This window comes from Dermacentor albipictus, chromosome 2, assembly GCF_038994185.2.
Source record: "Dermacentor albipictus isolate Rhodes 1998 colony chromosome 2, USDA_Dalb.pri_finalv2, whole genome shotgun sequence".
Classification (NCBI taxonomy): domain Eukaryota; kingdom Metazoa; phylum Arthropoda; class Arachnida; order Ixodida; family Ixodidae; genus Dermacentor; species Dermacentor albipictus.
This window is the reverse complement of record NC_091822.1, coordinates 84,974,595-84,990,291: the sequence shown is the minus strand read 5'-3', so window position 1 is coordinate 84,990,291 and position 15,697 is coordinate 84,974,595. Positions and strand designations below refer to the sequence as shown.

General features: G+C 47.5%; 1 protein-coding gene and 1 long non-coding RNA gene across 2 annotated transcripts in view; both read left to right on the top strand.

Annotated features, from left to right (window-relative positions):
• The first annotated feature begins 2,477 nt into the window (after positions 1 to 2,477).
• Positions 2,478 to 15,697, top strand: part of LOC139055988 (acetylcholinesterase-1-like) — a 49,761-nt gene continuing 36,541 nt past the window's right edge. Inside the window, exon 1 of the mRNA XM_070533716.1 lies at positions 2,478 to 2,744. Coding sequence (XP_070389817.1) covers positions 2,671 to 2,744 — 74 coding nt within the window. The 5' untranslated portion in view covers positions 2,478 to 2,670. The remainder of the gene's footprint in view (positions 2,745 to 15,697) is intronic.
• On the top strand, positions 9,655 to 13,877 carry LOC139055987 (uncharacterized). Its single transcript, XR_011512071.1, has 2 exons — positions 9,655 to 12,732; positions 13,325 to 13,877. It is a non-coding gene; the product is annotated as an uncharacterized lncRNA (long non-coding RNA).

The window sequence follows — 15,697 nt, the reverse complement described above, 5'->3', positions numbered from 1 at the left end:
CGCGACACCACCTAGGGACGACGCAAAGAACCTAATAGTTATAAATTGCAGTAGTCAGACGTACTGCTATTTGAAAACGTGTTTGGGCTTGAGAAGAAAAAATACATTTTTTTAGACAAAGATTTCATTCAATTGGAAGACGAGAAACATTTGGCTTTGTAGTATACTGTTTGCAAGCAGACGACAAACGACGGAGGTAAACTTCCGGGGAGGTGACCGCTTCCTGACTGGCTGCTCTCTCCGCCCCGCTGTCACAAATTTTGCATACTGCAACTTTGTGACGTTGCAGCAACTGAACAGAACGCGTATCGAACAAAATATCTCCGATCGCGCCCCAGGGGGTGGCTGAAGCTGATCATCGCGGTTAGATGTGTCAAGTGTCGCTGTTGCTAACTTATCTCGAACAAACTGGAACTTGCCCAAGGTCAAAATAAGTAGCAGGCAGCTGCTTCGAAATCGCACAATAAAGCCATACTTGCATATAAAAGCTCGTAGACCAATTTCCGTGCTGTCGCTAGTTTCTATAAAACCATTGTGTGTTGAAAAACAGTAAACTGTTTTAGTTAGAAAACGCGCTATGATTGTTGGGTGTCAAATCTAGCCTTGTCCGGTAAGCGCTCCGTGCTGAAGCTTTGTACTAGCTCGTGCTTTCTGTTGTGCGTTAGCACACACGTGCGACTCTTTTGTGCGCAAAGAACCAGACGGCGTAACTGGGGGAAAATGAAAAATGATAATTTGGTTCGTGGGGTGCGGACACCGGTCTCCTTAATGACGATAATTTTTCATGCTTACCACTGAACTAAGGATAGCGCACAGCAACGCTGTAGCGCATCGCAGCACAAGTCGGGTTTTCTGCAATGAGGATTTCACTCGCGCACACTCGCATATTTTGATGACTGTTTTAACGTTTAGCAGTGTCAACTGATCGCGCTCTATTATGTTGCAATGATGATTGCTCTCACGGTGGAGAACCCCGACGGCAATACGAGAACACGCTCAAAGCACTTGCATAACGAAAAGCACGATCAGGACTCATCTGGGCTGCTTGCCTACAATATGTCCAGCCGTGTACAAGATGTCGACGGCTGCTTCTTTCTCAGTGGCGCTTTGCTGTCATGTATAGACGTTGTCGATGGCTTTGCCAAGACTGCGGGCTCTTCGTACAAGACGTCTTCGGGTAGGTTGATGTAAATCAATGACAGCTCCGCAGTGTTTACAGTCACCGAGGGCGTCAAAGCGTCGTGTTCTGAACGAAGATCAACTGCGAAACGAAAGAGATGAATATTAGGCGTCACGTGTGCTGGTGCCATTAAATCGCAAGCGAACTACCAACCTGATGGAAAGTCGTTCATCGACCCGGACACAAGGTGCAAGATGAATTTCTACACGCATCGCGCGAAAGACCATGTCCAGCTTCTTGTAATGAAACTACAAATGACCACTGAAAAACGCATGTGGCGGTACTTGCGCATGTAAGTTGAATATAACAATTATTTCCTCAATTGCAGTTAAACGTCGCGAATATGCTTGACCTGCGTCATCCGTGTTGTCTACTTTCCAACACCATATATATATATATATATATATATATATATATATATATATATATATATATATATATATATATATATATATATATATATGGAAAAGCCGACGTTCACTTTAACATATCGGCGGTGGAAAATAGGCACTAGCGTTTTTGGCTACCCTAAGGCCACGATACAAAACCGTGTTTCAGACGCGCTTCGAATGCGCTCTGCCCAAGCCCTCGTAGAAGCCACCGCAACGAGATTTCGCATAACTCCAGCGGCGCTGACAGGTGAGCAATCGCTGCGCCGCCTAACTAGTCGCGACTGCAGGTTGCCTTTTCAGTTTGCTGCATAGCACGGGGCCGGACGCTCCGCTTTAAGAGAGCGGCTGTTGCGCAATATGCTATTACGCTAGAATGAAGCTCTCATATGAATAAATAAAAATACACGACCAGTTACGTCTGATCACTTCAAGGATAGCTGTGTGATCGCGGCGTAGCCGGGTGCCGAGGATGCTGTGGTCCCAAAAATAAGCCACTGAAGAAATAACCCCATTGTCATATACATAAACGGTGAACGTGTACAGGAAAATTGGCCTCGTTTTGACGCATTCGCATTTTATTTCGGCGTGACTGTAGATCTGCCTCACAATAATTTTTCCCTGCTGCTTATCATCACTGGTACTCTTGCTTCTTTTTTCCTCTTTTGCAGTGCGGAGTAGCAGCGAAATGAGCAGCCTATCACGCCGATTTCTCTGTACTTGGTGTGAATGAAATTGCAGTATCTCAGCGCATTTCACAGATCATGCCGTGCACCTAATATCGTACCTCCATTTCCATATATATATGTCCTGGGAAACCAATGTCTCGGTCTGGCCTCAAGATACGTCGAAACCCTCGCAAGCAATATAAATTTCGCATCTACTCTGGCCTCTGCAAAATCAAAAGACCTTTTTTTTTCTTCAGCAAGAAGTCTATAGCAACGGTGCATTTCAGCCGCAACGGTATACGGCGCCATTAAAATCAAATTTCCTCAACGAACGCTGTTCTGCGAGTTAACCACGCTGTGCTGCTCTGCCGCACGTGCGTTCTCTGAGTATGCGAGCCGGTTCTTAGAAGAAGAGAACGACGAGGTCAAAGAGATGAAATCTCCTGTCAACGAGGCGACATCGAAGGCGACACCACCTGTGGCGCTCAAGAAGACAGTTCCAGGATTGTGAGTTTTCCAACAGGCCTTCGTTTTTTTTTCTAGATTTAGCTTACCAAGATGTAGATAGCGTACAACTGGAGAAATCACAGCCTGACCACCACACGGCTGAGAGGGTAGCTGTAACATTAACGCGAGGCATCGGAACTTCGTCGGAGGACACCTGGTCAGCAAGTAGGGCGATCTGTTAGTTCAACTCGCGGTGCTAGCCCACTGAGTATATAGCGTTGCGCTGCCATGGTTCAGGTCGCGGTTTCGATCTCGGTCGCTGAGGCCGCATTTCGGTGAGATTGAAATGCAAAAACGCTCGTGTACTTAAACTCAGGTGCACGTTGTGGTCAAAGCGCGTGGCTCATAATCAGATGGTGGTTTTGCTAAGTAAAAGTGCAGAATTTGTTTGTTTAATAGAAATACGAATATATTTGTAACTCTTGGAGAAATTAGATGGTAAAGTTTGTGGAGAGACTCTATGGTGAAAATGTTGCGCTTAAATACACGGTGTCACGCGTAACTTTCGCGAAACTGTAAATATATGCGAATTCCACGTAGCTGGACAGAACCAAGGTAACGTTATTTGGCGTCGCTAGGGGATACTTAGATTATTTCTTGCGTTCTGCCCAATTAGTGTTTTTCACCGATCTTCTAAAATATTACAATTAGATAAAAAATATGAATCAGAGAATGGTAGAGGGTGGGGGGCAACATAAAGTGCTTCCGACACAACGTGCTACACAAATGTTTTCCGAGCGTGAAGGAAGCACACAAATACACGAAAAATTGCCGCGCGACCGACCACTCGAGGCACTTCGCGTGTATTCGCGGATTTTTTCACGCTGAGAAAAACCACTTTGGAAGCACATATTGAAGAACAGAAAACAGTATGGCGAGTTTTTTATGTCGCTCTGCAATTTTCTATTTCCTACTTTTCTTTTAATTAAAATATTTGACATGTGAATTAATTAAGATTAATGATGTTATTAGGCGGAATGCAGAAAAAAAAAATCAGAATATCTCCAAGCGACGACAAACAACATTACCTCGTTTCTGTCCAGCTACGTGGCATTTGCACATTTTTAAAAATCTTTGTGCATGATAGTTGGGGCACCCTGCGTAACTTATTGTACTGGGAAGCTTCGAGCACAAGACACGTTTGTCGTATCTCCCAGCCCGAGCAGTTACGAAAGTGAGACGCTCCGAAGAAATCCTCGTTCACAGAATGCGTTAAATGCGCCAGTTACAGCGCCGTTACATTAACGCGTTTTATTCTGACGCTTCACGCGTCCACAAAACCACGATCTCATTATGAGGTAGGCCGTAGCGGGGGACTCCGCACTAAGTTATTTACCACGTGGCGTTCTGTACCGTGCACCTACATCGCAAAGTACGCGAGCATTTTTGTATTTCGCCCTCCGTCGAAATGGGGCCGTTGCAACCGGAATCGAACCCAAGACCTCGACCCCAACAGCGCAGCGCCACAGCCAGCGTGCTACCGCGGCGGCTTATTCCCTGAGCACTTCCTTTATTGATCCAAGCTTTCTGGACAAGGCTGCGCTGTGCATAGCAGCGGCAAAGAACTACTACATTGTAACTGCTCGTGTACGCTGGCGTGCGTATATGGTCACACACGATGTCGAACCTAGCCGGGACTGAACCGAAAACTGGAGCTCAGCCGTTTATATTTCAGCTGTACCGGAACCGAATGGACAGTTTACATCGGAGCTGAGCCCTAAGCGGAACTTTTAGGAGAAACCGTGCCGATCCGGTGGCGCCCCAGGTTCAGCCCAAGGTTGTGTTTGTCGCAATTCCACGAGAACATATATTTCTTGCGTCCATACAGCACAGCGCGCGGTGGGCTCCTAAGACCCGCTCTCTCATCGCACTCTGGTGCTGAGCGGAAACAATCGCGTGGCTCTACACAGCGATCGCAGCGGCTAAAACGTACGATGATCCGCTCAAATGTGCACTGCGCGCAAAGTAGGCGCGCCCTGTCTACACGGAGCGTCGGCGGCGCGGTGTCGTCGTGGATGATACTGCTTGTGCTTACGTCAACAGTTATGTACAGGCACAGCGGCGTGGGGGTTTCGCTGTCCGGTGTGCCTTTGCAGTTTATTAGTACGGCACGTTCGGTGTCTGCTGTTGCTCTTGTGTCTAGATTGGGGCTTCGCCGAAATTTTCCAGGCAACGTGCACAAGGCGACTTGGTTTCGCTGTGCTCGGCTATTATTAGGTCTTACCTCGAATTTCTGTCACTGTAGCGTCTTTGTATATGTTTTAGGTTAGTCCTGCTTGTGAAGGCGTTGAAGCGACCATCCTGAAGAAAGCCAGGATGGAACATGTATCGTTACGGAATGTCAAAAAAAAGTTGTAGCTCTCCAGTATCTCCTGTCATTCACACTAAAACAAATTTAACGCAATACCTACCGTGTTCCACTCAGTGCCGGCACGACAAACTGTTCTCTGTCGACACAGAATTTTACGTGACCTTTGCAGGAAATTATTTATTATTTGCATTTATGCGACGCCCGTACACCTAAGCTAAATATCAAAAATTGTGCAGGGTGAATTTTAATATTGCGCTGGTTACTTCGGCTTTCTTATTGGGAAATGGTCCGACGTGTTTTCTAAGAAATAGGCGCCTTCTTTCATTTATACAAAAATTAACCCTGGTCGATAGGAAGTTTAGCATTACATGACCTATATTACCTTATCTTCTGCCGGACAATGATCAGCGTGAGCAAATTTAGTTGAGTACAGACATTTCTTATCTTGCTTATTTTGCTTCATGATATATCTGTCGGCAGCGGTGGCGTAGAGGTAGAGCATCCGCCTCGCATGCAAGAGAACCATGGCTCGAACCCCGGTGCCGCGAAGCTTTCCACCGGATTAAAAAAAAACTCGCGTGTTCATAAAAATGCATAAACAGGCCTGGAGTGCGGCATGATCCCGGTGACCAGAACCGGCAATGCACTCCCTCACCAGAGCAGGATTGGCCACCCTGGTGGAGTACTTGGCCACGACCTCCTATACGAATACAACAATCACACCCCAGCCCCCAGTCCTCAGCAGCTACGAAGCAGCTGACCACGGCGGCGGTCAGACCTGTGACGCAGCAGAGGATGCTAAATATCTATGGGTCCGTACAGGCCGCCATTGGTATCTGAACCTTTTAACGCTAGAAGGTTATCTAGTGAGGCGAGCCTACCAGTGCTATTGGAGGAATTAGCGGGCAGTAAATGGGATATAATAGGGCTCAGTGAAGTTGTCAGGACAAAAGAAGCATATACACTGCTAAAAAGCGGGCTCGTCCTGTGATAGCGGGGCTTAGCGGAGAGACGACAACCAGGAGTCGGATTCCTGATTAATAAGGATATAGCTCGTAACATACAAGAATTCTATAGCATTAACGAGAGGGTGGCAGGTCTTGTTGTGAAACTTAATAAGAGGTACAAATTTGTGGTCGTACAGGTCTACGCCCCTACATCCAGTCATGATGACCAGGAAGTCGAAAGCTTCTATGAAGACGTTGAATCGGCGATAGGTAAAGTCAAAACAAAATACACTATACTGATGGATGACTTCGATGCCAGGGTAGCCAGGAAGCAGGCTGGACACAAGTCAGTGGGGGAATATGGCATAGGTTTTAGGAATAGCAGGGGAGAGTTATTAGTAGAGTTTGCAGAACGGAATAATATGCGGATAATGAATACCTCCTTCCGCAAGCGGGATAGCCGAAAGTGAACGTGGAAAAGGAAATGAAATAGACCTCATACTCTGCGGTAACCCTGGCATCATACAAGCTGTGGACGAGCGCGGCAAGGTGCGCTGCAGTGACCATAGGATGGCAAGATCTCAAATCAGCCTAGGCATGAGGAGGGAACGGGAAAAACTGGTACATCAGAAGCCGAACAATGAGTTCGCGGTAAGAGGAAAAATAGAGGAATTGCAGATCAAGCTACAGAACGGATATTCGGCTTTATCTCAGGAAGACGACCTTAGTGCTGAAGCAATGAACGACAATATTATGGGCATCATTAAGGAGTGTGCAATAAAAGTCGCTGGTAACTTCGTTAGACAAGGTACCAGTCAGCCATCGCAGGAGACGAAACATCTCATTTAGAAATGCCAATGTATGAAAGCCTCTAACCCTACAGCTAGAATAAAACTGGCAGAACTTTCGAAGTTAATCAACAAGCGTAAGACAGCTGACATAAGGAAGTATAATATGGATAGAATTGAACATGCTCTCAGGAACGGAGTAAACCTAAGATCAGCGAAGAAGAAACTAGGAATAGGCAAGAATCAGATGTATGCGTTAAGAGACAAAGCCGGCAATATCATTACTAATATGGATGAGATAGTTCAAGTGGCTGAAGAGTTCTATACAGTACCAGTGGCACCCACGACGATAACGCAAGAAAGAATAGTCTAGAGGAATTTGAAATTCTTCAAGTAACGCAGGAAGAAGTAAAGAAAGCCTTGGGAGCTATGCAAAGGGGGAAGGCAGCTGGGAGGATCGGGTAACTGCAGATTTGATGAAGGATGCTGGGGAGATTGTTCTAGAAAAAGTGGTCACCGTGTATACGCAATACCTCATAACCTCGAGCGCGCCGCAATCTTGGAAGAACGCTAACAATCCTAATCCACAAGAAAGGGGACGCCAAAGACTTGAAAAATTATAGACCGAGCACCTTACTGTCCGTTGCCTACAAACCATTTACTAAGGTAATCGTAAATAGAATCAGGAACACCTTAGACTTCTGTCAAGCAAAGGACCAGGCAGGATTCTGTGAAGGCTACTCAACAATAGACCATATTCACACTATCAATCAGGTGATAGAGAAATGTGCGAAATATAACCAACCCTTATATATAGCTTTCATTGATTTCGAAAAAGTGTTTGATTCAGTCGAAACCTCAGCAGTCATGGAGCCATTACGGAATCAGGGTGTAGACGGCCCTATGTAAAAATACTGAAAGATGTATAGCGGCTCCACAGCCACCGCAGTCCTCCATAAGGAAAGCAACAAAATCCCAATAAAGAAATGCGTCAGGCACGGAGATACGATCTTTCTAATGCTATTCACAACGTGTTTATAGGAGGCATTCAGAAACCTGTATTGGGAAGAATTGGGGATAAGAGTTAATAGAGAATACCTTAGTAACTTGCGATTCGCTGATGATATTGTCTTGCTTAGTAACTCAGAGGAGCAATTGCAATGCATGCTCACTGCCCTGGAGAAGCAAAGCAGAAGGGTGTGTCTAAAAATTAATCTGCAGAAAACAAAACTAATGTTTAATAGTCAGAACAGCAGTTTACGATAGGTAGCGAGGCATTGGAAGTGGTAAGGGAATACATCTACTTAGGGCAGGTAGTGACCGCGGATCCGGATCATGAGTCTGAAATAATCAGAAAAATGGGCTGGGGTGCATTTGGCAGGCATTCTTAGATCATGAACAGCAGGTTGCCATTATCCGTCAAGAGAAAAGGGTATCAATTTCCACATACTATTTGGGGCGGTTTCAGGGCACTTAACGAGGTCTGGGGCAGTTCACATACATTTGCTTGTGGTGCTAAACTGGTGAACCTTGTTGCAAGATACAATATAGAGCTGGTGAATGATGGCAGCACAAGATACCTAAAAACACGAAGACTGTTAGCTGCACTGACGTCACATTCGCATAAGAGAAGTTGCCTATATGTGCGGCTGGTGTACAGATTTCGAGACTCACAGTAGCGATCCTACCCGATCCTAATCTCTGGCCTTCATTATCGGACATCGTCCGGAAAAGCGAAACTGAAGTCGTAGATTGGGAAACTTACACAGCAGCCGTAGACATCACAGCCTCGATTACGAATGCAGAAATAATACCGAGAACAGCTCACTGCTTCAAGGTATCCGCTCTGCCACTAAGCATCGTTATGTACCGGCGAACGACGAAGAATTCGAAAGGTTATGCGCCATTTGAGGGCCTGCCGAAAGGTTGGCTCTACGTGCTAATAATACGGAAGCCCTCAGAACTTGTGGACGGGCCCAAAGACACATGCGGCGTTGCCTCACCATACTGAACCGAAAAAGGTGGAGGAACTTTTGTGGGTACGATGGGCATACGGAAACCACTGAACAAAATCTGGCGAGTTGTCAGAGGTATTCGCAAAGAGCCACAACAGCTTTACTGTGTGATAGCACTGTCATTACCTGAGCCCGCATCCTTGAAAAAGGTGGCAGAGCATTACTGTAGGTTGCTCCCAAGGGAGGTAAAGCTTTCTCTACAAATTGCAAGTCTTCAGCCTAACCTGCCTCGAGCGACCCTTACTGACTTAGAATTACCATGTAGAATGGAGTAAAAATTTGTAAACAGGGATAAGGTGCCACAAAAAGGCTGGCCAGTGTTTCGATTGGCCAGTGTATCGAAACTAAAGGAATGATTAGCAGTCTCGGAACAGAACAGCAGTTTACGATAGGTAGCGAGGTACTGGAAGTGGTAAGGAAATACATCTACTTAGAGCAGTTAGCGAAGGCGGATCCGGATCATGAGACTGAAATAATCACACGAATTAGAATGGGCTGGGGTGCGTTTGGCAGGCATTCTCAGATCATGAACAGCAGGTTGCAATTATCCCTCAAGAGAAAAGTGTATTCGCACTTTCCAGCGCCTATAGGTGGCGCGGAGGATGTTTCAATATGGCGGAGATAGAGGTGATGGAGGCCACACGAAAGCTTGGGCGTCTCCATGTACTGGCGGCTCACGGGCCTCTAGTATCTCTAAGCACAATCCTTGACCTTACTAAGTGATATGAAGTGCTGTGCCACACGTGTCAAACATCATTCGTTCTTTTTATGTTACGTCATAGGCAAGCAGCCTATATATATAGATCGCTGTCACTGAAATAAAACAGTGCGGTACGTGCTCTTGGATTGTCTCCGTTACTCTGCCACCCGCCACAACAGTGGCGACGAGGATGATCACGCCGCGGAGCCGCCGCCACGAATAGCGGCGTCTTGGTAGCGCTGGGAGTCCTGCTGGGTACTGAAAGTAATCGAGTCTACGGAGCATCGGCGGTCATGGCCCTGGCTACGAACCTCGGTACCCCATGTTTCGACGAACATCAAGATAAGTGGGATATTTACTTGACTCGACTGGGGGCATTTTTTGAAGCAAATGATATTACGACAGATGATAAGAAAAGGGCGCTCTTGGTTTCTACACTGTCAACGAAGGCGGTAGGCGTTGTTTCTGGGCACTGCGCCCCCCAGAAAGTAAATGGCCTGAGTTACAAGGACGCACTTACCATTCTAAATAACCACTATGCGCCGAAGACTAATGAGGTTGCCGCAAGTTACAAGTTCTTTACAAGGGATCAGGCTGCAAGCGAATCTGTCCGGGACTATGTTGTCGAGCTACGCAAGCTTGCGGATAATTGTCACTTCGGCACTAGTTTGGACCGTATGTTACGGGATCGCATTGCTTGTGGCATCCGAAATCGGGCGGTGCAGCAGACGTTGCTTGAAAAAACTGAGCTCACACTTGCCCAAGCTGAAACGATTGCCATAGCGGCAGAGACAGCCGCACTGGAAGTAAGCGCCATGACTAGACTTGATAATGAGGCAGCGGTGTGCACTGTAGCGAGTAAATCGCGCCGATATCAGACCTTCACCAAAGATAAGCAAAGCCATACTGAGTGCGCGCTCTGCGGAAACTACGATCACGAAGCAAGCGACTGTCTGCACAAAAAGGAGCAGTGTTTTCGCTGTCGGAAGACTGGTCATTTCGCAAGAAAATGCCGCTCCCAGTCGGGCCTCCGGGCTGGTCGTAGGCGCGATGGCGTTGCTAACGCAGTTCATTATGAGAGCGCTGTGTCTGAAACGGAGGAAGGCGATATTTCATCAGTCTTCACATTGCAGGAATCACGGGAAAAGAAATCTTTGCTCCAGGCGTTCCGCAGAGTTATCCGCTGGGGTGGCGTGCCCTTGAACATGATTATTGACACCGGATCACCGTTTTCTATCATTCCGCAGGAGGTTCATCTAAAGCACCGTCTGACTTGGCCACGCATATCGAAATGCAAACGCTCGCTCAGCTGTTACTTGGGCAAGCTACCCATTGTCGGTGAACTGCTCCTTGAAGCCCATTTTGCGGGGAAGACTGTACCTGCCACATTGCTAGTTACAGGCTGCTCGGGTCCCAGCCTTTGTGGAAGGGACTTAATTCAAGCGTTCTCGCTTTTGCCGTCCGGGTTTCTCGCTACGGTTCAATCGACGTCAGCAGATCCCGACAGCCTCAGGACCGAGTTTCCTGCCCTTTTTGAGCCAGGACTTGGAAACATACAGGGGCCACCTGTGAAATTCCACATTCGAGAAGGCGCCCAACCGAAGTTCCACAAGGCGCGGTCAATTCCTTATGCTCTTCGTGAAAAAGTGGAAACTGAGCTGGACCGTTTAGTAGAGTATCGCCCATAGCACATTCTGAGTGGGCGGCGCCAATCGTACCAGTACTCAAGAAAGACGGTTCCCTTCGCATCTGCGGCGATTTCAAAACCACAATCAATGCTGCGTGCATAACTGAGCAGTACCCTTTACCAAACATTGAAGACATTTTCGCGTCGCTACGTGGGGGATCATTTTTCACAACACTGGACCTTAAGGATGCCTATAACCAACTCCCATTGGAAGAGGAGGCGAGGAAGTTGGCCGTGACAAACACACACAAAGGGTTGTTCTGCTATAACCGTCTTCCGTTTGGAGTTGCCTCGGCTCCCGCGATTTTTCAGCGGCGCATGGAAACGGTCCTGGCCGGTCTTCCAGCCGTGCAGGTGTATTTGGACGATGTATTGATTGCGGAACGTCAAGACGATGATGGCTCAGTACTTCGGGACGTTTTGCGCAGGCTTCAAGAAAATGGTATCAAGCTGAAGGCCGAAAAATGCCATTTTCGCAAAGACTCAATCGTCTAGCTGGGCCATCGCATTGACAAAGACGGCTTGCATCCGCTTGAAAAGAACCTGGCAGCAATACGCGACTCGCCACGGCCTACGAACGTGAGCGAACTGCGCTCGTTTTTGGGTCTGTTGACTTATTATCACCGGTTCTTGCCACACATGTCAACGATGCTGGCCCCGTTGTATCTTCTGCTTGAAAAAGAGCGTAAATGGCACTGGGGAACGGCGCAGGAAAATTCGTATCGCAAGGCTAAACAAACACTTCTGAGTTCGCCTGTTCTGACGTATTTCGATCCCAGCCAACCAGTGCGTTTGGAATGCGATGCGTCACCTTCGGGTTTAGGTGCCGTAATCTCGCACCGAATTGGAAAAGTGGATAAGCCCATTGCCTTCCGTTCACGCACGTTAACACACGCCGAAAAGAATTATTCTCAGCTCGAGAAGGAAGCGCTCGCACTGGTATTTGGAGTAACAAAGTTTCGAGACTACCTGCTGGGCCGCGAGTTTGTATTGGTCACGGACCACCAACCCCTCGTGGGACTTCTACGAGAAGATCGACCTGTGCCCCCAATGGCGTCGGCACGTATTCAGAGATGGGCTCTGTTTCTAAGCCAATATAGCTACCGCATAGAGTACAAGGCCGGCAAGGAAAACGCCAACGCGGACGCACTCAGCCGCTTGCCCGTGCCAATAACAGACGTTTGTCGATCGGGCACCTTACCAGAATACGTGTTGTCTTCAGAGACCCTTGACAGCTCGTTCGTGCCAGCGGATGCCATACGGGCGCTGACGAACGGCGATGAAAACCTTAGCGTTGTGCAGCACTTTGTACTGAATGGATGGCCTAAACGCTTGTCACCGTGTCAAAATCACCTTCAACCTTATTTTTGCAGAAGACAGGAACTGTCAAGCGTTGAAGGCCTGCTCTACTGGGGTCATCGCATCGTCGTACCCCGCAAAGCGCGAGTCTCCATGCTCGCTGAGCTACATCGGTCACACCAGGGTGCATCTGCGATGAAAAGACTGGCTCGGACGCTGTTCTGGTGGCCTGGGTTGGATGGTGAGATCGAAAGCCTTACACGTTCGTGCATCTCATGTGTACAAGCTCGGCCAATGCCCCATCGACAGGTTCCTATCTGTTGGCCAGAAACGGGAACTAAATGGTCAAGGCTTCACACTGATTACGCCGGACTGATAGAGGGACGCATGCTGCTGATAGTCGTCGACTCGCATACTAAATGGATTGAGGCACTTCCCGTCAAGTCGGCGACCACAGAAGTCACAATCGCGCGGCTTCGAGAATTGTTTGCGCGTTTTGGCTTGCCGCAAACAGTTGTATCAGAAACGGGCATCAGTTTGCAAGTCAGCAGTTTTCCCAGTTCATGACTGTCAACAACATAACTCATCTACGTAGTGCACCGTACCACCCACAATCTAATGGTCTGGCAGAGCGTGCGGTCCGCACAAAAAAGGATGGCCTTCTTAAGCACTCGATGGTGAACGACCTCGAAACAAAACTAGCGCGAGTGCTCCTAGGCTATCGACGTACCCCACTACCGTGCGGCAAGTCTCCTTCAGAGATGCTGCTGAACTACCAAATTCGTTCGCGCTTGGATACTTCCGTCCCGTCTCTACCTCGAACTTGCTCGCAGCCTCCCAGGTTCCAGTCCGGCGACCAGGTGTGGGTGCGCAACTTTGGCCAAGGGAAGCATTGGCGTCCAGGCATCGTCAAGAGCACAGAGGGTTCACGCCTTGTAACGGTCGACACTCCAGATGACCTAGCCAGACGTCACTTCGACCAAATTTTCCGTCGCGTGCCTGCGTCACCCGTGACCCCAAAAGCGGAGGCTCCCGACTCGCTTCAACCCAGCCCGGACAACAAGAATCGGCCCACGTCAACGCCAGAAGGCCGGTGCAGCCTGGCCACTCCAGAAGCAACTGGCGCTGCGCCTGTTCCTTCGACAACACCTCCAACGTCCCTCCCAGCCGACCAGGCTCTCTGTCCTCCAAGTCCGCCGGTTTTACGGAGGTCTACCCGACAACGAAGACCCGTGCAAAGACTTCAGTTTTAGAAGAAAGGGAGAAGTGATATGAAGTGCTGTGCCACACGTGTCAAACATGATTCGTTCTTTTTATGTTACGTCATAGGCAAGCAGCCTATATATATAGTTCGCTGTCACTGAAATAAAACAGTGCGGTACGTGCTCTTGGATTGTCTCCGTTACTCTGCCACTCGCCACAACACTAAGGAAACGCACAGATATGTTGTAGAAGGAGAGGGTGCGTGTAACGCTGGCCATATACTATGCTCTGAAATACGAGCGACGACAAGCGCGGCTGTCGAGGTCGAGTCACTCTGCCTGCAGATAAGCGCCCTAAGAGGCCCCCCGCATACTATAAAAGTTCAAGTCTGCAATGTAACCGGCGCCGTAAAGGTCAGTATTTCTCCTTACGTGTTCTTAAGCAATACGTGATGTACGAGAATTGATACTAAGCAGTTAATTGGTAGCGCTCGGATGTAAACAAAGCGCTGTACCCCCAACGGCGCTGCATAAAATAAACATTGTATTCGTGACAGTATGTGCATTCATGGCTCCCTGCAATGGCTTAGTTGTGGAATGCTTGTTAAAAATGCCAGGTAACACGGAAACATTTCAGTAGTGCCCATTTACAAGATATGACCAAGACGATGAGGTGTGCCAGCGTGCCCCGTTTCCAGCACGATTAGAGTTTTCGCGTGTTGTACGGCGATTTTGCCAAAGTGCGACGCGTTAAATGCCACTTTTTTTTAACTAAATTTTCGGGCTTAAACTGCGCTACTTCGTCGTTCTAGTGTCATAAAAGCACCAATGTGTTGTCTTCGGCTTCCAGAATTCAATATGCATGTGGAAGCCTACCCATTTACTCTGTAAATAATTAGCGCGGTTTTAAGGTCGTTTGCGTGCTTAACGTTGATTTGTTTTCAGGGAGAATGCCCGTGCAAGGCCGATCTCTCTGGTCGATACAAACATGTGTTTGCCACTTTGATATATTTGAACAGGTTCAACTTTTTACATCATGTGTTTATTTATTTTCGTTGGTTCGCTTGACTGTAATGTGCACCTAGTGGCAGTGAATTCGTTTACGTTATGTCGAACTAAGAGCCACATTGTAAAAGGCAAATATGGAAACCAATGGCAATGATGCCTTTTCAATGCCATCTGGTGCTTGTTGTTACACTCAGAACCGAGTTTCAAGAACATGTTTCTACATAGCAATCAAGTATGGGTTGCTTCAGTCACTTCAGATGGGCACAGGCTGTATTAATAACCACAGAAGGCCCAGAAATGTTTTAAACCCTCTGGGCTTTTTATTTGTTTACTGTGGGATTTTTATTCTGAATGTGCTGTAAATATTGTTGATGTAACTTATCACACGGAAACAAAGGATGAAACAATATGGAACCAACGCACACAAGCGCTAACGCAAAACTGAAATGGTTCCCGCCTGTCTCATTTCTTTTCGCACTACCAAGTTACATCATGGAATTCCAACTCTCCCCATCGCGACACTGTTAGGAAACGTTTTCTTGAATCATATGAAAAATGCACAAGAAAGCCAGAACAGAGAGTATCTCAGCAAGGTATGTTTATTTTTATGTACAGGACAGATGCCACATCCCTGGATTCATTGTCATGCACGGAGGTGCAACAACATTGGGGACGTGCCAGTTCTGCCATCATCTACAAACCAAGGCCGATTAGTTTGTTTTGCCACGTCGAGCAGCTTCAACCAAGAAATGTCCCTGAAGATGTTCCAAGCCATGATTAGGAAAGAACTTATTGATGCAATGGGAAAACACACAGCTCGTACAAGAAAGTCAACCCCTTCTACGAGCAATTCGACATAGTCCGCGCCATCGACACAATTTTCACGCAAGGTTGCTACTTGAGAGAGTACACAAAATTCTCATTTTTTGAATCAGTGCTAGATGGTGAAAAAACAGACCTGAAAAGGTTTACTCTTGAACATCTAAATGGAAATGA